Raw genomic sequence first — 22,901 nt, forward strand, 5'->3', positions numbered from 1 at the left:
CATTCGAAAAAATACTGTGAAAAAGCGCTAAAGTGTCTATAATAAAATAATTAAGTGTTTAAACAGTGATAAACTCTTACATAAGAATAGGCTGCCTAGTAACTACTGCCCTGTGAAGACAGAATCAGAACAAACAACAAAATAACCTGGCGCCAAATAATGTCCAAATGTATGTGTCCACCGACTTCAGGGAAGGTTCCAGCAGAGCTCTACTCTGTGACGATGGTGCTGTCGCCAGAATACAATAGAAGAGAGAAATGGTAGAGCACAACCGGAATTTATCCAAAAGAGGAATTAAAAAGAAGAAAGTGCGTTATTCATAAAAGGGTTTAATAGTCATGGAAAAAGGGGGGGGGCAAGGCATTACCCTACCAACATGTTTCGTGCTACACAGAGCACTTTATCAAGGCAGGATATTTCATCTATAGGATATTATGATGCAGAATTGCTCTAATTTGGAGACTTATTCCAAACAGGCGGACAAACTCAAAAATAAATTTATAAAACGGAAATATCCTATAGATGAACTTGAAGATACTTTATCCCTAGTCCAAAAAATGGACAGGAATGAACTCTTGGAGTATAGGGAGAGGAAAAATGAGCAAGGAGCTCGGAGGAAGGTTTCCTTCGTCACGCAGTAAAATGCTATGGCTCCCAGGATTAGAAATATATTTTCCAAGCATTGGCCGATATTACTGCAGGACACAACATGATCACAGATCTTGACACCACGACCAATCAATTATCTTCAAAAGGGCTAATAACTTGAAGGGTAAACTAGCCCCCAGTTGCCCGCTTGGTAATGGAGGTAGAAAAGAGACTGATGTCGTGGCTAAAAATGGTTTTAGACCTTGTGTGAACTGTATAGCATGCAAGTATGGTAAACGTAATGCTGAATTTAAATCCAATGTGACAGCAAAAGTTTATAAAATGAATTCTGTGATTACATGCAAGTCAGAATTTATCATTTATCTACTTCAATGCCCGTGTGGCCTATAACATTAAGAAAGGCCTGACTACGCATAGTGTATCACACCATTTCTTGCTGCATCGTGATAAGAATCCTAGGGGTCTGATATGTCAGCCCATTGAACTATGTACACCCAATTGGAGAGGGGGTGACAAATTCAAACATGTAAAAAGACGGGAGGCTTTCTGGATTTATGAATTGAAAACCCTCTCTCCAAGTGGGTTGAATATTGATTTTGAACTGGGGGCCTTTTTGGTCAGTTAAGGCTTAATCAATCAGGTATTGGAAAAAACTTTAGCATAAGGTTTTGTATTAAGCAGGGGTATCAGCTTAAGGGCTTTTAAGGGCTGATTTATGAACGCAAATGTCTAGATCTATTTCACTAGTGGTTGGCTGCTGACCGCAGCTTTCTATGAATCTTCTAATGGAAGAACAAGGGTTAATTGCTTATGGGTTGTCTTGCTGTACACCCATGAGGCGCTTAAGTATCCTTATGCCACTCATCTATATATGTATTGTCTGAATTTTAGTAATGCTGGGTTATGTATTGTATGTTCTATGTATTTTGTTTAGTGACAGGTAGATACACAGGCCCCTATGTGTAGTATGTATTCCTTTAACCACTAATTGTATTTCAATTGGAAAGAGTATATAGGAGTAGCCATATGTATCCTGTTATCAGCCCCTGAGGAAGTAGAATTAGTTCTACTAAACACGTAGTGCGGGTGCCACTGGACTGCCTACAGTACTTTGTCATCCTCTGGACTGCCTACAGTACTTTGCAGGACTTGCAGGATCACCCGGTATCGAGCGGTGAGGTTCGTGTACCTTTTAATCCACGGGCACACGTGCGTGGGCGTGCACTAGCAGCCGGGCAGAGAGGAGAAGCAGGGTTCTGATTTTTTCAACTCCGGATGACCAGCTATCCTCCATTGTCAGTTATGTGGTCTTTGTTTTATTGACATAGTTCATTATTTTATCAAATTTATTTTTATAGTCTGTCACTAAGAGTGTGTTTGTTTTGTCTCTAGTGTAGGCTGACGTTACCCAGCAGTTTTACGCTATGTTTTGACCCTTTTCTGTTTTTCTCGTTCCATGATCTGCAAGCACTTGTGCTTATCCACTGAAGATCTCAGGACTTATCACCTTTGGACATTATTTGGCGCCAGGTTATTTTGTTGTTTATTGTAGTCATTGTTTAATTCTTGTTTTCATTCGTGTTTTGCAGGTTTTGGCAGGCTGATGAGAATAAACACCATGTTTATGCAAGAAACACATCCAGCGATACTGTCAGATAATGTTATGTAATTCATGCATTTATTTTGTTGGTCAATACCCATACTGCGTTTAATACAATTCTTACGGTACATACTGTACGCCGCGCATGTGCAGAAATTCAATGACACGCATATGCGTTTCAACCAGATTCTATTTAAACAGAATGTAATTCATGCACTGCAGTACTGTATTTCTTCTCGATTATTAATATATAGCATTCTCATTTTAGAGGTGAAAGTGACCAAGAGCCACCCAGAAGAAGATGCGATCGAAGAAGATTATACATTTGATAGAAGATCGAAAAAATGTGTATTTTCACATAGTCATTTACTGTAATCTAATAAAAACAATTCAAATACTTTGTAATTATCTGAAGTTTTAGTGGAATAAGTGGTGGGTTACATTTAAATATATGGGATATCATATTGTATCGCATGAAATGAATGGGAATAAGGGATGGCTTACATTGCATTTAGATTCGAAGACACGCTAGCACACTAGTGCCTCCTATCATTTCTGCGGAATATTGAAACCAATGGTTAAAAGCCATTTTCCCGGGGGCAGCGCACTCGCGAGTAACATGTGAGCAGTCAAAAAAACATCAGGAGATTAGATGTAATTTGCGAGACCCAGGCAAAAGTGAATTACACTACATGTGACATTGCATACCATAGACGCTGTAATGGCCCATTGGATTAACACAGCGAGGATCCCTGAATTTGAATGGCACTCACAGTCCAGTAGGATTCACACAGCGTTAGTCCTATTCAAATGCAGGGACCTCTTGTAACGAGTGCTCACCACATACAGGACAGGACCGCAGGGCTAAGGTGGGGATGTTAGAGTACACCGACCAACAACCGCGCAACAGCATCTGGATTGCAGAGTCGTAGTCGTGTAGCTGAGTCAGGGTAGGAGAGGTCAGATTAGTTGTGATTCTCGCCGTAGCCTAGAATTGGAGAAGTCGGATAGTCGTTGTGAATAGCCGGGGTCCAGGAGTAGAGAGATCAGAATGATCGTTGTGCGTAGCTGAGGTCCAGGGGTGAGAGAAGATAGAAGTCCGGGTAGAAGCTGAAGTCAAAGGTAACAGATAAACAAAGCAGACTGCAAAGGCAATAGCAGGGCAGCAGGATGCTAGTGGCAAGCACTAGAAACATAAACAAGGTTTATACTCAGCCAATTTGCCTAGGGGCTGCTGAGCAAATAAAGCACAGGGAGCCAATGGGAAGGCTGCAGGCAGTGAGCCATGACACATAGACTGTGTACTGATAGGCAGGGGTGAAGTGTATCCCAACTGTGGATTAATGAAGGGAGTTAGCATTAACCCCTCGAGTGCCCCTTGAATTGCGGCACAGTCGTGAAGTGGGAACAGTGACGTTTTCAATTGCGTCATGGGACGTGGCATGGGGGGCGGAGCCTAGATCCAATGCCGTCAGGAGTACTGCGGCGGTCGCGTGCAGTGCACGCATGAGGGGCGTCTCCCAATGTGTCACGGGACGTGTCACAGGGGCGGGAACGAGGTCCAATCCTCACCTCCCCCTCGCTGTGTTAATCCTATGACCATTACAGCATCTATGGACTATACTGAGGATTTCCCCCGACATGTTCCTTGAATTTATCAGAATCTGGTGCAAAATCGGCAGTTTCATCTGTATCTGTAGTAATTGTTCTTTAAGACTATGGGTGATTTTCAGTTGTTATTTTCCACATAACTGCAGATGTGGTAGATGTTATTGCTCCCGCTGGCATGTTATCATGGTACATACAATGCACTAGATAGAGCAGACACCATTGTACTTTAATTAAGTGTGCATGTAAAAGGGGCATGGCTAACACATTATTTCACCTCCTGGCCTGTACCAGCATGGGCAATAACATCTGCTACAGTTGTACAGTGTGTGTTAATTGCTGAAAGTAAGTTAGCAATTCTACTGTATTTGCGCGAGAATCATTTACTTGTTCATCTGCGGCAAAAGTACAACAGATAAGAACAATAAACAAAATGTTTTCAAAAAATCTTCACATAGCAAAGATTAAACAAGATGATTTGGAATTTATACACTCTAAGATAACAACAAAGGAAATTATGGAAACAATATGAAATTTGAAAAGCTGTAAGGACCTGAGACCAGGTGTCCTCCCGGAATAATATTTCAAAATACTCAAATCAAAAATAGTTCATCCCCTATAAATAGTATTTCAGAGAATGCTGTGATATTAGAATATTACATACCCTACGGAAGTATCCATTTAAACCGGAATCTTATCGACCAATACATCAAGAGAACAATTGTTATCAAAATAATAGCGGACAAATTAGCATCAACTGGATTTAATATATCAAATAGTTCCTTCTTCAGCAGGTTTTCTCGATCTCTTTGGCATTGAAGTCACATAATTGTGGTTACCAATCTCTTCTATACAATTTATTTGATGGAGCGGTATTATGATTATTACCCTCCTCCAGAACTACAGCTGTTCACATCAACTGTTCAAATAGGCCTGATTGTTAATAACTATGAATGTCAATCATAGAAACTGTTCTTCTTTCAAACCTGGCATTTCTCCCACACAGCAATGATGCAGCACAAAGTAAAGGCAAGTATCAAAGACAAAGAAAGAAAACCAAAAGCACCTATGAGACTGAAATATATAATCTTAGTGTCATATAAAAAAAAAAAAAATTAATTGGTAAACTACATTCAAAGTGACAGTGACCATAAATATCATAGATATTATTACTGCATGAATACAAATATAGATCCCACAAGTGTTTCTTCACAGTGGTTAATTATGATGGCAATAGGGGCAAGAAAGCACTGCCTTCGAATTTGCGCAGAAATATTATGGACAAAATAAAAAAGGCATTACATTATGACCCCGATTCTTTTCCGAGCTGTGAAAAACAACATACATGCTTTTTTAAGGCATAAAAGGTGTCTTCCCTGGAACACCCGTGGCTATGGGGACGAACACTTGTTTCAATAATCAATTAAAAATCTACTGGGATTGTTTTATATATAATATAAAATACATTTTGTTTAAGAAAGTCGTAGCTCACTTCCCCCCACCCTATGGAAGATATGGCGACTACGGTGTGTGTGGTGCATTACCTGTGGCTCACAGAAGGCCTGAACCTCTGCCGCTGGGAGCCTGGGGTGTATCTGGTTCTTATGGTGACAGCGCGTCCACCTGCAAGGGATCCCGCCTTGGCGGGATGAACCCTCACAGGAACAATAATAATACATGCACAAATATATATATGCTAACAACCTTTACTGAACACAATAATCTTGGTATCCTGTACCCCACAGGTACAGGTTGATACCAACAGTGAGTGTCCCCAGAGTACATTGGGTGCCAGGCACCAATTCTCTGAGGTCCCTTTTCTCAAGGCCTCCCAAAGTGTTGGAGATACAGTAGCACTATCCGTGGAGTGTTAGTGCACTTGGTTAGGTACCTGTACGGGGCTCCAGCACACAGATGTTGCAGAATAACAAGAAGGATCCTTCTGATCCAACATTGTCATCTGCAATGGTGTCCGCCTCCGCATAGGGGTGAATTCCGACAGGGATAATATCACCCTACCGTCTTTAACGCGTCACTGGTCTGGTTCCTGACTACAGGTCGCAGTCATCGCAGTCGCTGACTATGGGCTTTCCCTATAGCAGCCAAAAGCTACAGTGAGTCGGGGCCTAACTGGGGCCTTAGGGGGAAGATCTGGCCTAGTCCAGGGGAGCACTGCTCCCTGGACACTACCTGCTCCTCAGAGGTCCCGCTTCTGACTGGCGTGGCTCACAGTGCACCAAATGAACCCATCTCAAGGAGCAGGGGATTGCTGCAGCCCTATTGGCTGGTTCCTGGCACCTGACTAACTGCCCCTGTGCATTGTGGGGCTTGTAGTCCCCACGGAGCCCTGGCACGTAATGGCCGCGCTCGCGTGCAAATACTGCGCATGCGCGATCTTCTTGCAATGGCCACTGCTGTCGGAACTTACTGCGCATGCGCAAACTGTCCTGTGCATGCACGGCCACATAGAAAATGGCGGCACCCTGCAACGGGAGCCACTAGCAATCTGCTCGCCTCCCCGGAACACAGACACCACCTATTTCCTCCCCACACTCACCGGAGGCACGTGCATGCTCCCGTTGGCACCCGCAGCGCTCCCATTCACAGCGGAGATGAGCGGAGGTGAGGGGAACTAAAGGGGAGCCCAAAGGAGACCTGGGCCACACATTGTTCACTGGTTTCATGGTTTTAAGACGTTTATACTCTTTTGCAGTAAATTTAATACACACAGTAGTACTGTACATAAAATACTAAGTTTTTCTAGCCCTTGTCAGCATGTAACATTCATTACACATACAGTCTAGCAATTGTCCTCATGTAACATGCAAGTACAGTGAGTGTCACTCAACCTAGCCCTTGTCAGCATGTAACATGCAGTACACATTCAGCCTAGCCCTTGTCAGCATGTAATATGCAGTACACATTCAGCATAGCCCTTGTCAGCATATAACATGTCACTCAACCGTCCCTTGTCAGCGTGTACTGTAAAATGCAGTAGCCCTTGCCTGTGTGAAGGATAGCAGCTAGCAGCTGGTAGATAAATATCAGTAGCAAGCTTCCTAGATCTTACCATTAACAGCAGCTATATCAATATCCATATCTCAAATGAGCTGTAAATAGTAGTAAGTATAGCATATGGTAGCTCTATATTGGTGTCATATCTTGATTAGATAATAATATTAAAAAGCAAGATGCCCAGTATATATATACTGTACATAATCAAGTATTAGGTGATATACAAAACACGATCACTGCTGTGGCTTATCAAAGACCAAACACTGTACATTCATATAGCCAGTGTAACTTTAAATCAGACTCTACTGTATGTTATTCTGGATTGATACTATCACGTCATGATACTGATTAACACAGTTATGAGTAACATTATTTGTCAGTACTTCTCTAATTGGTATACCACATAAGATACAATATTTGCGATATGTGGTTTAGAGGTAGAGAACAATGCTGCAACAGAGTATCCGTGTAAAGTACAGATGCAGTCAGGAAATAACCTCACCAAACAAAACAGCTTTTCTCTACTCTGCAGAACTGGTCGTATCTCAGCGATTGCTTAAGTTAGAAATTAGTAACAGTATATGTCTCGGCTGTTATGTCTGCCTGCCGTAGCGTGATAAACCATGTCTACCATTTACAACATACAGCTCAACCCTGTTATAGCGCGATCCACTATAACGCGGATCCGCTAATAACGCGGTGTGTGCGTGGACCCCGAAGTGTATCCCAAATATTATTATTATTAATTTTTTTTAACAAACTTTACACGCACACACATACACACACCCCCTCCCAACCCCTGGTGGTGTTGGGCTGCTGGGGAACGTGCTGGGGCTGCAGGCGCCTCACTTCTGCCTCCTCCCTTTATGCCTGGGGATCGTGGTGGGGCTGTTGAGGTAAGGGCTGGGGCTGCTGGGGGATCGTGGTGGGAGAGGTGCTGGGAGATTGTGGTGGGAAAGGTGCTGGGGGATCGTGGTGAGAGAAGTGCTGGGGGATCGTGGTTGGAGAAGTGCTGGGGGATCGTGGTGGGATAAGTGCTGGGGGATCATGCTGGAAGATGTGCTGGGGGATCGTGGTGGGAGAGGTGCTGGGGGATCGTGGTGGGAGAGGTGCTGGGGAATCGTGATTGGAGAGGTGCTGGGGGATCGTGGTGGGAGAAGTGCTGGAGGATCATGGTGGGAGAAGTGCTGGGGGATCGTGGTGGGGCTGCTGGGGGAAGTGCTGGCTAGGGGAAGTGCTGGGGCTTCTGGGGGAACGTGCTGGGGTTGCTGGTGCATAACTCCTGCCTCCTCCCTCATTCCAATCGGGCGCGTGGCAGCAATTTAAAAAAGAATTAGCGCGACCCCCGAGGACCGTGTTATAATGGGGTTGAGCTGTATATGCCATACACCAGGTATAATGGAGCCATAACAGGCAAATACTATAAGGTAAAAAGTCTAAAAAGCCACTGCCATACAACCCGTAACTCCACAGACCTCCAGCTCATATGTTTTCTTATTGCATGAACGTCAGCGTCATGACGTCACTGTAACCTAGCGCACATTTCCCGTGAACTTGTCACGCTTCATCAGGGGAGGGAGGAGTCTCTCACTGATTCTTCTCATAGCCTTATATACCTTCAAGGGGCAGTAGTCTAATTTGTGTATAAAGGTCAATATAGCTGGAGTATATTTTCCATTGGGTAATGCTCGCTCTATGTCGAGTCAATATTGTTATACAAATAAACTTAGTGATACTACTGAGGTGTAGGTTGGTGGCAAAGGTGATATATGAGATAATTAGTGAACATTTTGAATGAGACTGATAACCTCATTGAGAGATACAGTAGAAGTCAGAAAAACCACAATGTGATATTCATAGGAACCATAGTTTATTATTATGTAGGAATGAATGCCCCTAAATGTGCCTGCCTCTAGTAGACAATACGGACAATAATAGTTTTATGGCTATACACCTGGATCCACAAATAATGCTTGACCAATAAGTCATACATAAGAATAATGCAAAATGACAGATGCAACAGGTATGAATGGTAAATTGTATATTATATAACAAAAAGTTGAAAAAATAAAACCTTCATTGTGACCCAAAGGGCTCAAAGTTTGTAACTTGTGGATCCATCTGGTCTCATGCAGTAACAATTGATCCCAGTTTCCTTTCCTAGGCCCTAAGGGTACATGTTCGATTCCTGTGAAGTGTAACACATCGCAGTCACCTTTATGTGCTGTTATCACGTGGCATGCCACTGGTGTATCTAGTGAGTTCCTTATTGAGCCGATGTGCTCAAGTACTCTTACTTTGAATTGGCAATGGGTCTTTCCGACGTACAGTTTTCTGCACTTACAATCTACTAGATAGATGAATCCTTTTGTAAGGCAATTTATAAAATCTCGTATGGCAAAAACATGTGTTTGACTTGAGTTGACAAAGTTTTTTGTGGTTCTGCTCGAGGAACAGGCCTTGCATCGGCACATGTAAAATAACAGTTTGGTTTCTCACCCAGCCACGTCCTAACCGGTGTAATTTGGAAATGGCTGTGTACCAAACGGTCGCGAAGATGTTTCGATCTCCGGCGCACCATGTTTGGAGTTTTCTTCAGAATGTTACTCAAGTCCCTGTCCTCTAACAGAAGATACCACAATTTATTAAAAATATTGCGAATTGATGTCCACTGATTATTGTAAGTACCAACAAAGTATATGTTATTATTCTCCATCTTTTTGTACGTGTTATTTATGAGTAGCTGAGATCTTGGTGCAGAGCGGTCTTGGTGGTATGCCTTTTTATTGACGTTGCTATATCCACGTGTTTGAAAACGAGTTTTCATATCCCTAGCTTTTTCTTGGAACTCATTATGTGTGGAACTATTTCACTTCAGTCGTAGGAAGTGTCCTGTCGGGATGTTTCTAACCATGTGGGATGGATGTTGGCTTTCAGCCCTCAACAGAGTATTTGTTGAAGATGGCTTTCTAAATATAGTGGTCTCTATATAGCCTTTACTGTTTTTCTTGATGGTAAGATCCAGGATATTAATCTCTCCTCTATAATATTAGTAAGCCAATTTGAGATTGTGGGCATTTGCGTTGAGTACATCGATGAATTGGTGAAGGAGCGTTAGTGTTAGCTGATATTAGCCTTTTTGGCAGAGCAGTTTATGATCTGGGAGGGTACTTGAGGATTTGACAAAGACAATACTCTGTGTCTATATAATCAACTAATGAGTTATTGCACTCATATAACTATCAGCTGAGTTTGTTACTGCTCTATAAAAAAATAGAAATATATGTATTACCTTTATGAGTGCTTGCTCCTATGAGTTTAGCTCTATTATGCACATATCAGCTACCTACACATGTAATTTTTCTACAGTATGTTGTGTTTTGTGTCACTCATTATTTTATTTTAATACCTAATAAAGGTTAGATTTTAAATTAATCATATACATCGATATTGAGTGCTGTTCATAAGGGCTCTTCTTTTCTTGTTCTATTAAGTTATTGATCTCTATGCTATTTTCTCCTAGCACCGTATCACCCCATGTTAGACTGTTGTAAGAGCGTTTGTCCCCTTCCTTTATCCCCCACTATAAAACTAAAACTTGATACAGTACAGTTGGAAACACAGAGCAGGTGAGCGCTAACTAGATAATAGGTACACTCTATGTAAATACAGAGTAAAAACCTTGCAAAGTAGATTGGACTCTTTGCAGGGGCTGCCTAAATACTAAAACTGACTCCCTGGTCAGAATGAGATACCTCATGAGATACCACCTCACTGCGCCACCGCTTGTTACCATCTTCCGTCCGGTGAGTGGGCATTTCACCCGGTGTCGCAGTGAGGTGGTCCTAACCATTAACCAATTGGTCATTTTATTATTCTGTGCATTTTTTTATTTTTCTTATGTCCACTGTCATAGTAATTGATTACATGTTTCATTAAATATTTTTTAATAATTTTCACCTTGATCTCAGCTGTTAGTTTTTAGTCTTGTATGTTGTTCGTCCTATATATCCACAGTATTACGCTATGTTTTATATTTTTGTCTTCTTCTTTTTCAAGTACAACTCATCTATCCTGAGCCTCACCTTGGCCCTGCATTTGGTGTGATATATTCTTTATCATTTTGGCGCCTGTAATACACCTGTTTCACTTGATACAGTACAGTAATATAAATGACAGACTTCACATTACATTGTTCATTAGAATTTGTTATAGCTCGTAGATTTTAGTCAATTAAAATATATATCAAAATGCCTCAATATACAGTATCCGGCATGTGAAACATTAAAAGAAGAAGTTTCCATCAGATCAGAAATGCTCAGCATATATTAAATTCTGTTTACCTTAAGTACGAGCTAGAGGGAGAGCTCATTCAAGAACCCCCCCAGGACTATGGCACAAGCTCCTTGCTGCTTTATGAAATCAGGATGCTTTGCTTCCATTCAGAACGGAATAAAAAACCTTCATTTTTAAATAAAACATGGCAAACAGGCCCTTATACACTGGCAATCAGCTTCCCTGCTCCCATTCGTGTTTCCTGCCCTTTGTTGGCCTTCCTTGCCGTTCACCTATGTATTTTATTTCGGTAGGTCCAGGTTGTAGGTATGGGCTGGGTGTCTTCCATAAGTTCCTACATGTGCTCTAATACTGAGTTTCTTGGTGAGCATCGTACTGCTGCGGCCGAGTTTATTCGAGCATTTGCCCGTTCTCGGCCGCAGCAGTATCCTGGCGCGCGCCGGAGGGTGCCGGGCGCGCGCCAAAGCAGCGGAAGAGCGCCCTCCGATCGGGGCGCTCTCCCTACCGCTGCTGGGTCCGCCGGGTCCCCCGGAACCCCCTGCCGCCGTCCCCCACATCGCGGGACACCAGGGCTCCCTTGGGGAGCCCTGGACGCGCGTTCAGGGGGCGCAGGCACCCGATGACGCGTGACCGCGCATCGGAGACGCGCGGCACGCCGAGGGGCTGCCACTTGCAAGACGGGAAATCTCCCGGCTTGCGGAACTGGCCACACTTCAATAAAGTGTGTCGCCAGTGTATTAGAAAAAGTCTAAAGAAATAAAGTTGCATAGTTTGACATAAATGCAATTAAACAACTATGGGTAATATTTACTAAGTGGTGATAAACAGTAAGGCACTTACAGCCCAATAAAACCATGGTTTAAAGGGAAGATTAAAGGCTTGGAAGGAAAAGATAAAGGTAGAAGTGATAATAGAAAATAGTGTTAAAAGTTCAGAGAATTTAATTCTTCAATGCAGGGCTGATTGCACATAGATTTTTTGTTCAGTTTCATTTTAATGTATAGTTTCAAATGAAAAAAAAAAAATACCTTACTACCTAGAGCCAAACCACTGGAAAACACGTAAACCAAATAGTTTGTTTATTAGTTGAATGCTGGGTTTGTTATGATGCCTTTGGCACCTATTTGAGGATAAACTAGTGAGGGCATTGCTCCTTTCTTAACCTCAGTTCAATACAAACAGAATTTTCTGCAAGCTTTTGAAAATACTAAAAAGTGTTTAGCCACAGCTAAGAAATAATAGATGATTTTCCCAATGGGCGCTATTTCTCTGCTTTGTGCGTTAGAGTTTATATGCCTCCTAGCCAATAAGAAATCAATCATGAATTTAAACATCTATCCAACTGATGTTGCAATATTTCTTAATCTTTATTATAAACAATAAAAAGTAAAACAATCAATTTTAGCAAATAGCAACTGATAATGGTAGCATTAGCAAATTATAGTATATTTCATTTATATTTTAAAAGAATAAGTTATAGATATAGTAGATGTTGTTGCATGATATCACCTTACTGTTGCTGCAATGTTAAATACTCAATTTACGGCAACTCCTTCTAAACAAGTAGAGCCACCGGTAACAACATTGCGCAATTTCGCAAACAAAGCGCGAGGTTACGGACTTGTGACTAGTGCAAGAACATCTGAAAAAATATAAACATCTCCTGAGTTTAAGGTATTTTTATTGAACATTTATTTTAATTTTCACATATAACTACACAATGCAAATGATGTCAATTTAACACAACATGATGTGCAAACTTTTAATTCTTCCAGTTTAATTCTCATTTTAATTTAGCAAACGTGGAACGGCCTATTTAATCTACTTGTGCAAACATTTAAAATGATATGTGTGGAAATGAAAAAAATCTTTAAAAGAGTCCAATACGAGAAATAATATGTACTAACAGGAAACAATATACAGTCGTAATCCACAGGTTATCTGAGAGATCTGATGAAATGGGGGGAAAAGGCACCAAAGGTGTAAATTCATTTGATACCATTGGGTGTTGTAATAAATTCTATTATGATACAGGCAGTCCTAGTTTTACAACGCTTCGCTTTACAACGAATTGCTTATCCAACGCTATGCAATGCATATCTACAGTATGTTCATTTATACAACGCCAAAACGGCTTATCCAACTCTCTTACGACGCTTTGCAAAGTTGTTTATGTGTATATAATATATATATATATTATACTATATTATACTATATAATATATTATATTTTTCTATTATATTATATATTATGTTATATTATATATATAATACAGTATATGCTCTATATAATTTATGTATGTGCTGCATATCTTATTGTCTGCATAAAATATTTTGTGTATTTTAGCATTAAAAATGCCTTCAGGAACGGAACCTTTCATTTAAACAGTGTTCCTATGGGAAAACGTGTTTCGCTTTACATCGTTTCGCTATCCAACGCCATTTTGAGTAACGCATTGTGTTGGATAACCGAGGACTGCCTGTATTGTACATTGCATCATGGTATAGCATTGTGATATCGACCTTAACCTCAACAATTGCATCACTAGCGATGAATACCACTTATTTTAATGGCATGATAGTGTTATTTACCGCTTATTCAAAACTATTTAATATTACACCTGGTAAACTAGTATACAAAACACAAGTTCTTTTTGATTTGTCCCAGGTGTGATATAAGATACCCTTTAACAGAGTTTGGTGCATCCTTCTGTGTATCTTACTAAACAAGATGTACAGTAATGCTTCCTCTGCCCTTCTGCATAAAGCAAAGGTGTATTACTGTAGCTTTAGGGACTGAATTTTCTTGAAAATACAGATGTTAAATGGTTATTTATTAATTCAATTGATTTCCCTCTAACTTGAGTTGTGTATATTGATAAAAATGCCCTATAAAAATATATATTTGCCAATTTCTAATTTTTGGTAACTGTGTTTGAAAGATCAAAACCCTAACTATGGGCCTCATGCAGTAAGCGTCGATTAAGTGAAATCGGCAAGCTTACCGATTAGTCATGTTAATGGCGATTTTTCCTCTCCGTATGCAGTAAGTGCCGAATACATTCAAAATCAACCCGAAAACAAATCCGCCCACTCTCACGATGATTAGCCGATCACACACAGGTGTATCGGCGTGCGTGGCGGGGTGCTGATAGGTTGCCCAATCACAAATCTTGCTGAATCAGGCGAAACAAGCATGTTTTGGATTGCGCGCCATATTTAAAGGCAACGTGTACTGCTAATCATTCTCTGTGTTGTTGGGAGTGAGAGAGAGAGAGAGAGAGACGCACAGAGCTGGCTGATTGAACATTTGCATATTGACGGAGAGACTTGTTGTGTATTGGGTGAGCTTTGTCCATTGTTGTTTTGTTTACATCTTTGTCTTGTTTTATATGTGGAAGTGTTTCGTGTGATTGGCTGTACATTTATTGTCTGTTTTTTGTGAGTGCTGGAAGTATGCCCGCAAAGCGTGGGAAGAGTGATGCTGGTGGGAGTGGGAGTGCTACTCGTGCGAGTACGCGTCGGAGTGAACGTACTGTTCAGGGGAGTGATGTTGCTGGTGCACCGAGTGGTGTTGCTGGGAGTGGGAGTGTTGTTGCTGGGAGTGGGAGTGCTGTTGCTGGGAGTGGGAGTGCTGTTGCTGGGAGTGGGAGTGCTGTTGCTGTGAGTGGGAGTGTTGTTGCTGGGAGTGGGAGTGTTGTTGCTGGGAGTGGGAGTGCTGGTGCTAGGAGTGGGAGTGCTGGTGCTAGGAGTGGGAGTGCTGGTGCTAGGAGTGGGAGTGCTGGTGCTAGGCGTGGGAGTGCTGGTGCTGTGAGTGCTGCTGGTGGCGCAGTTGCTGATGGGGTGGACGGTGGTGGCGTGCTTGCTGGTGGGCAGCTTTTGGAGGCTCTTCCATTGGAAGAAGGAGAGTCCAGTCAGCACCAGCCAAGCTCTGACCCTAAACCTGCTCGGAAGAAACGTGTGGAGAAGCCACGTAATCCTCGCTTCAATGACCAGGAAAATACAGCTCTTGTCACTGGCATTCTGGAGCACTATGACAGTATATATGGACATTTACTAGGTAAGTGTACCTTTACATTTATTATTCAAATACATGTGATCCTAGGTCATCTGAGTTTTGTTCATATGCAAATATGGGTTCAGAATATCTTTCTATGTTAATTAGTCTGGAAACACAGCTTTTTATCATGCCTTACAAGGACAACTAAACACAGGCGGTCAATTTGCCATAACTGCATACAATATGAATGCAACCTTGCTTACATGTATAGGTTTAGTAGTGAATGCTCATGTGCTTCACATATTACACATAAAACAGCATGTTTGCTATCTCTTGGAACAGCTAGCAGTGTAGGAAACTGGTGCTTCTATTATTATTCATTTACCTCATATATTTTATATGTTTTTCAAGGGCGGACAAGTTCAGCAAGCAGAAAAGAAATGTGGGACACAATAGTCATTGGTGTCAATGCGTGTGGGAATCATGTGAGGGACAAGCGGAATTGTCACAAGAGATTTGATGATATTAGGTCCAAATTGAAAAAGAAAATACAACACCAACGCGTGCATGCTACTGGCACTGGAGGTGGGCCGACACCACAACGTCTCATATTAAGTCCATTGGAGGAGCTGCTTCGGGCAAAATTACTTCCCGTCGTCGTGGAAGGCTTACCTGGTGACCGTGATATAGGAATTTATCCCTCACAATTTCCACCAGGTGAGAAATATGAATGTACTAGGCGTGTCGTTGCTTACAGTTATTTTGCATATTTACACTGCTTTTTATACTGTCTTCACAATATAAGCATACCTGCATCTATATATGTATATGTCTGATTCTGTATATATATATATCTCAAAATAGACATATATGTTGTAGTCCTACTAAAAGCAGTAACTAATATAGCACGTGCCATTGTGTGCTCATTTACATGTGAATTACCAAAATGCATTGCTGCAGTGGAAGCAATTGATGGTGGGCGAAGATGGGGAACAACAGGGTAGTACACATGTGTAACACATGTTAATCAGAAATTATTACTAGCTACAGGTACAGAACATAAATATGTATAATATTATTGTGTATTTTATTTAATGTACTCCGACAAACATGACATTACTGCCTATTTTAAGCATGCATCAAATATATTGCATGCAACGGCCTACAAACATCACTTGCACTAACACATCTATAGTTGTTTATGAAAAGGTCAATTTTTGCTTTAAGTCATATACAGACAGCATAATGAGGCACACGTATCATATTTTATGTCATTGTTTTCATAACTTAAAAACTGCACACGACTATTTAGCTCATCTACCATTGTGTTAAAGCAGCTGCAATTAATATCTCATCACAGCATACACTTCAACAGAGGGGGTGGGGTTCAGCACACACACTAATTACAGCCTCATTTTAGGGTCAACTTAGTTCACACCATTTTCACCTGTTTCAAGTAATTGAAAGGTGTGGCTGATTAGGCTTTTTGGGGAAGTGAATACCGTTCTTACAACCTGACTAGCACAACTGAAGTTAATCACACTCATTTGAAAGCTTCACTTTAGCTACTAAATGCCCCAACAACTCATTACTTATCAAAGCGTACGTCACACATTAGTTCACTCATATCTATAGTTGAACTACTATCAACGACACATTAGCACACACAGCATGTGTTGCCTTGTGGAGTCACAGCCAGATTCAGGTGTGCCACATCTTATATTAATGTACCACACATATCCTCTACCAAAAACAACACTTTTTGCAATATGACCACCTTCATGATAACCATTGTGAATGGTCATCTCATGATAGTTATGTACATTATGATACTGATATCACTACACAACATATGATTTTTATGTACACATTTTATCTATTTATCCTCACGCATTACTGCAGAAACATAGTATGTTTTATGTTAGGGAACTCAAAAGTTCTAAGTACACAGGCATGTACATTGTTATTACAACTATTTATGTTCACTTTCACACACACATTTTGGGTTAAGGAAATGATGCTGTTAGGTACTCATAAATACAGAACATACAATAACTGTTTGTTCAATATTTACACATGTAAATGTAAAACTTATGTTATTGTTATATATAGTTGCCCCTGAAGGACATGTGTCACCTGAGAGGGAACAAGTGTCTTCACCTGGGTCAGCCAGCTCAACACACCTAGAAGGTGAGTGTATCAGTTGGTGGCCATATAATATGTGCTCTTCTATATGTTATGTTGTCATGTTCATTAATTGTTTTGCACATGTTCTTTAAATACGATTACTTAGTGTATGTGAAAATGAAGTATAAGCCAACATGTATTGTGTTAGTGATGGTAACTATCATGTAGGAGTTGTGAGTTTACAGCAAGTTTTCATTCACTCATATTTCATACTGAGTCCAAACATTATTCTTAAGTCAAGGTAGTTTTTAATGTAAGGTTATAAAACGTATGGAAACATGTTAGTTGTTTCTTTTGACACAGTAGAATTACATAGTAACACAGCAGAGATTAACATGCCATTTAATAATGTGTACATTTATTTGTAGAACATGATGAAGAGGATTATGATGATGATGATGATGATGATGATGATGATGATGCCGCCGCCACCGCCATAGACACACAAATACAAGCAAGTGACCATGAAGAGGTTCCAATTGAAACTGTTTTATCGCCAAAACGTCCAGCAAATACCACATATGATGCAATTGTAGCTTCTGAGGGAAAAATTGTGGAAGCAGAAAATCGTCGCCATTCTGACCTGATGACAGTGCTGGAAAGGATGATTGCACTGCAGGAAGAAACAGTTTCACAATTGGCACATCTCCACAGAGTCTTCATTGAAGTGCCTAAACAGTTGCAAAAAATCAACACCTCATTCGAAGCATTAGTTGTTCAGCAAACACAAGCTAATTACTGGAGAATGACTAATGTACCACAATTCAACACCTCACAGGCAGGATCTGTTCATGCAGGTCAGTTTTCACCACATTCATCTGATATTCATTCACCAGGCCCAAATGTTACCGGTCAAGTAGCAGACATTGCTGTGCAGGTTCCTGATGACATCCTACCGCTGCCATCTGTACAAATTCAGCAGCAGACACCTACAAAGGAGGCGACAAAAACAAAACAAGACACACATGAAACAGACCAACCATCACTTGTGCAGTGTCTACCAACTTGCTCACATGTGTCAGTGGGCACAAGCCCTGTCCGTGAACAGTCACTACCCAAAAGCCCTGTAGGTGAGTCACTGGCCAAAAGCCCTGTAGGTGAATCGCTGCCCAAAAGCCCTGTAGGTGAATCGCTGCCCAAAAGCCCTGTAGGTGAATCACTGCCCAAAAGCCCTGTAGGTGAGTCACTGGCCACAAGCCCTGTAGGTGAGTCACTGGCCACAAGCCCTGTAGGTGAACAGTCACTACCCAAAAGCCCTGTAGGTGAGTCACTGCCCAAAAGCCCTGTAGGTGAATCACTGCCCAAAAGCCCTGTAGGTGAGTCACTGGCCACAAGCCCTGCCCGTGAAGTGCCAGAGGCCACTCAAAGTGGCTCTGTTGTGCCTAAAGTTGGTGGCAAAAGAAAAAGGAAAATTCAAGAGACAACAAGCAGGCCTGTTACTCGCTCGCAAAAGGAACAAAAAAAATAAATGTTATAATTCAGAAAATATGTCTTTGGCCTTGTTTTGTTGACTTCAGATTATCTAATTACTATTGTATGTATGCTGAAGACTGTGTTGTTTCCAAACTTTCAAGTATGTTCTTGTACACGTGAAGATTTGGAAATGTTAACACTCCTAATTAATGAATAGTGTTATAAATATTTATGTTTTAATCGTCTGTTCAGTAATGGTCCACCAGGAGCCAGTTGCTAAGTTTAGAGAAGCTGCCATTGACTTTGCAGCAAAACATTGCATTTGGGTGTGTTAATTGATGTAATCATTGCATGTGCATATTATTTTCATGCAATTATAAAAGCACCTATTTAACTGCAAACATCTTTCTTGTACGTGTACAGCAGGATTTTGTGTTAAATATTACTTACCTTTGGTGGCCATTGTAATGTTGTCCTTTAATCATTTATGTGTTCTTGTTTCAAGAACATCTCTGAATTTATACTAAAATATATGTAGTATGTATTGATATATGCACACACACACACAGACACACACTGTGTGTGTGTGTGTGTGTATATATAGTACTATCTAAACTGGTATAGATGTATTTACAAAAAACATACACTTCATGCTTCCTTGTGAAAACACACTATTTTAATAATACAGGCCTAATGTTTGACAAATATACTAAGTGTGAGCCTCTAACATTATTGGGTGCAAACAAATGTTTATTACTTAATTCACTCATGTTTATCACCATTTAAATAGGTTTCATACAAGGCCTACTTACTGCCATCAATATGTTGTGTGTACTCCTGCAATAAAAAAAAAAAAAAAAACAATATTTATATATATATATATATATATATATATATACATATATACATATATATATATATACACACACACACACACACACACACACACACACTATACATATAGTACAATATACACTTTATATATATATATATATTTTTATGAGAGAGATATATTTATATATATATAGATACACACGTATTTAAACTCATGCAGACAGGTAGTTAACCAGAAGTTCAAATACACACAGAAATTTATGTGGGAAAAAAACATTTCATTTTGCAGGTGTGTGTATTTACTGATATGGCTGTCTAAGCACTATTTTCACACAGTGCTCTTTGTTATTTTTCTAGAAAACTCAATGTTACTGAAATAAAAGTGTAGGAATGTTTTCACAAACGAGATAAAAAAATGATACATGTTTTTCCCACATTCGCCTATCACTAACCACTAAAGTTAAACCAATTAAAAGGACACATCCAATTGGCGTTTGAAATAAGGAGTAAAAGTAGTTACTTTTGTTGACCTTGAAAACGAAATACAGGAATTTGTTAGCCATTGAGCAGAATCATTTTGATGAGCAAAGAAGACAGAACTGCACACATCTTTTGTGCTACTCTGACATGGCTGATGAATTCGTTAACCATATGAATCCCCTCTTAGGTTATAAGTACATGGTTTCAGAAGCAATTTTGAACAGTCGCGGACACAAAGCAAGCACACGCCAAATCTATGATTTGATTCGAGCTAAATATCCTTATTACCAAGACCGTAGGCATGCGCGGAATTTTAATTCCTCAATAAGATTCACTTTATCAACTAATGACTTTTTTGAACGTGTGCAGGATAAGCTAGAACACACCTATGGTTTCTGGAAGATTGCAAAGGAAAAGCATTTTACCCTGAAAGAGGGCACATATATTGTTGTGAAAGGCATATTTATTCCTAATGCCAAGAGCAATGGATCTGCTACTACTGTTCCGTGTGAATCGATACCTGCTGCAATATCTGCACCCTCCATTCCTGAAACCCACATTGTACAACAACAAAAGTACTATGATTATGTACCAAGCCTTTCAGCTGAAATTGCATTGGAATGGGAACCCGAAGAAATGAACCTACCTCCCGACCAATTGTTTGAAGAAAGCAGTGGCGATTCCTATGAGCGCTTCATGGAGGAGATGTGTGTCATACTGGATTCAGCGGGTGGGTCAAGCGTGGATGAAAATGCCTTGCATTTCTGGAGCGAGCAGTTGCAGCCAGACGAAGAGTTAATTCTAGAAGAATGGTAAATATAACAACCGTTATGCGTTGACTGTGCGTTTAAATGTTTTTTTTTTTTTTTTTTTTAACCACCATTTTCCCTTTCAATGCGTGGATACAGCGTAACATTGCAGACTGCATAACATGTAGCGATCACAAAGAAATTGTTGCCGAATACAATATAGTATAACCTGAAAGAGTAGTACACATTGCTGACGGAATAAATATACGTACTTTCCTATCCCTTTAACCATATTAGCAACATTTAAACATAACTATAACACATACCTGTTTTGTTATCATGCAACATTTAAAAGCGGGTCCCCCACGTATGACGTGGGACCCTTGTCATGGCCCAAGGTGTCCTTAAAAAGGATTACGGATGTAAGTCCCGCCCCCAAGCGACGTGCGCGCCTCAAAGCCTATTGGCTGTCATGTTTTGTTATAGTAACGGTAACTGCAGTGTGTCATGTGTGCGGCTCAGTGTTTGTAGGCGTCAACTGGGCGTTAGCCGAATGTTAATTGAGTGGGAGGAGTGTTAGCGTGCGTTTCACGCTGGTCTAACATGACGTCACACGTATTGCATTTGCGCATTGTGTTATCGGCCGTCCTTTCTGTCCAAACACGTCTGTTTCAAAAGAATACAGATGTACTCGTTTAGAACGAATGTAGTTTCGTATTCATTGTATTTGAAATAAAGATTTTATGTTTAATGGTATTTCCAAGATGTATTGAACGCACAACGTACGCTTTGTTTTGCGCATGCGCTAACAGTTAGTGCAGCCAAGCGTGAAGTGCGTGCGCACACTAAGATGTGCGCGCACATTTTTCAGTATACAGGCAACGTTCACTTCATATACATAGTTATGCCTGCTACAAATTTAAAGAAACATTACATACTGATGTACACTTGTACTTCTAACATATAAGTGAGTGACGTGTGTATGTACACAATCATATAGAGCTGTGTAACGCGTTGTCACGGATACATATATAGTAAGGTGCCATATTTGACCATCATGTGTTTGCTGTATTTCAGAGATGTCAGGGAAGATACAATCGGATCAATGTATGATTTCAGAAGAGTCTACCTTTATATGAGATGATTGTGAGGAGGAGTCACCGACTACTATACTACATATGGAACTAATTTTATATTGCTTGCATCGCTTATTAACAAACAATTAAAAATGTGATACCCTTATGCCTATATTGCATAAGCACTTAATTAACATAATGATGTTGCAAAATAGTGCCTCATGAATTTTTATTGAGTGTTCTTTAATGACTACTATCATTTTATGGCATGGTGTGTTTTATATATAACAACCATTCCCACTCTGCTAACACATTTGTGTATTCTATTGTGTAATGGAACGTATGACTGTCGAAACTATGTAACAATAATAATAATAATAATAATAATTATTATACACTGGCGACACAGTTTATCACACTGCGGCCAGATCCGCAAGCCGGGAGATTTCCCGGCTTGCTAGTGGCCGCCCCTCGGCGTGCCGCGCGTCATAGACGCGCGGTCACGCGTCTTCGGGAGCGTGCGCCCCCTGCACGCGCGTCCAGGGGCTCCCCGAGGGAGCCCTGGTGTCCCGCGATCGCGGGACAGCGGCAGGGGGTTCCGGGGGACGCTCTTCCGCTGCTTCGGCGCGCGCCCGTCACTCTCGGGCGCGCGCCAGGCTACTGCTGCGGCACAGAACGGGCAAATGCTCGAATAAACTGTGCCGCAGCAGTATGAGCATGTTCATGTATAGCGCTGCTAGTTGTACACAGCGCTTTACAGACACATTTTTCAGGCTGAGGTCCCTGGCCCGTGGAACTTACAATTTATTTTTTGGCGCCTGAGGCACAGGGAGATAAAGTGACTTGCCCAAGGTCACAAGGAGCCGACACCGGGAATTGAACCAGACTCCCCTGCTTCAAACTCTCAGTGCCAGTGTGTGTCTTTACTCACTGAGCCACTCCTTCTCCCAATGTAAAGGACACTTACAACCAACTAGCCATTTATTGTTAAAAATCTCTTGTTACATGGGTATGTTGATAAAATGGTTTGGGACT

At 40.9% G+C, this 22,901-nt stretch overlaps 1 protein-coding gene across 1 annotated transcript; it reads left to right on the plus strand.

Annotated features, from left to right (window-relative positions):
* The first annotated feature begins 434 nt into the window (after positions 1-434).
* On the plus strand, positions 435-19,001 carry LOC142482220 (uncharacterized). The gene is made up of 5 exons (XM_075583052.1): positions 435-637; positions 2,199-2,259; positions 5,563-5,581; positions 17,240-17,317; positions 17,683-19,001. The coding sequence occupies exons 1-5, from the start codon at positions 435-437 to the stop codon at positions 18,780-18,782; spliced, it is 1,461 nt and encodes a 486-aa protein (XP_075439167.1). The 3' UTR covers positions 18,783-19,001.
* Positions 19,002-22,901: the final 3,900 nt, after the last annotated feature.

Source organism: Ascaphus truei, chromosome 1 (genome assembly GCF_040206685.1).
Source record: "Ascaphus truei isolate aAscTru1 chromosome 1, aAscTru1.hap1, whole genome shotgun sequence".
NCBI lineage: Eukaryota > Metazoa > Chordata > Amphibia > Anura > Ascaphidae > Ascaphus > Ascaphus truei.

What these genes read in the sequence shown, in the direction of transcription:
- LOC142482220 (XM_075583052.1), top strand. Translation starts at nt 435, where the DNA reads ATGATGCAGAATTGCTCTAATTTGGAGACTTATTCCAAACAGGCGGAC. An exon ending in AAGGTTTCCTTCGTCACGCA is followed by an intron (nt 638 to 2,198) that starts GTAAAATGCTAT and finishes CGTGTTTTGCAG; the next exon opens with GTTTTGGCAGGCTGATGAGA. An exon ending in CAGCTCAACACACCTAGAAG is followed by an intron (nt 17,318 to 17,682) that starts GTGAGTGTATCA and finishes ATTTATTTGTAG; the next exon opens with AACATGATGAAGAGGATTAT.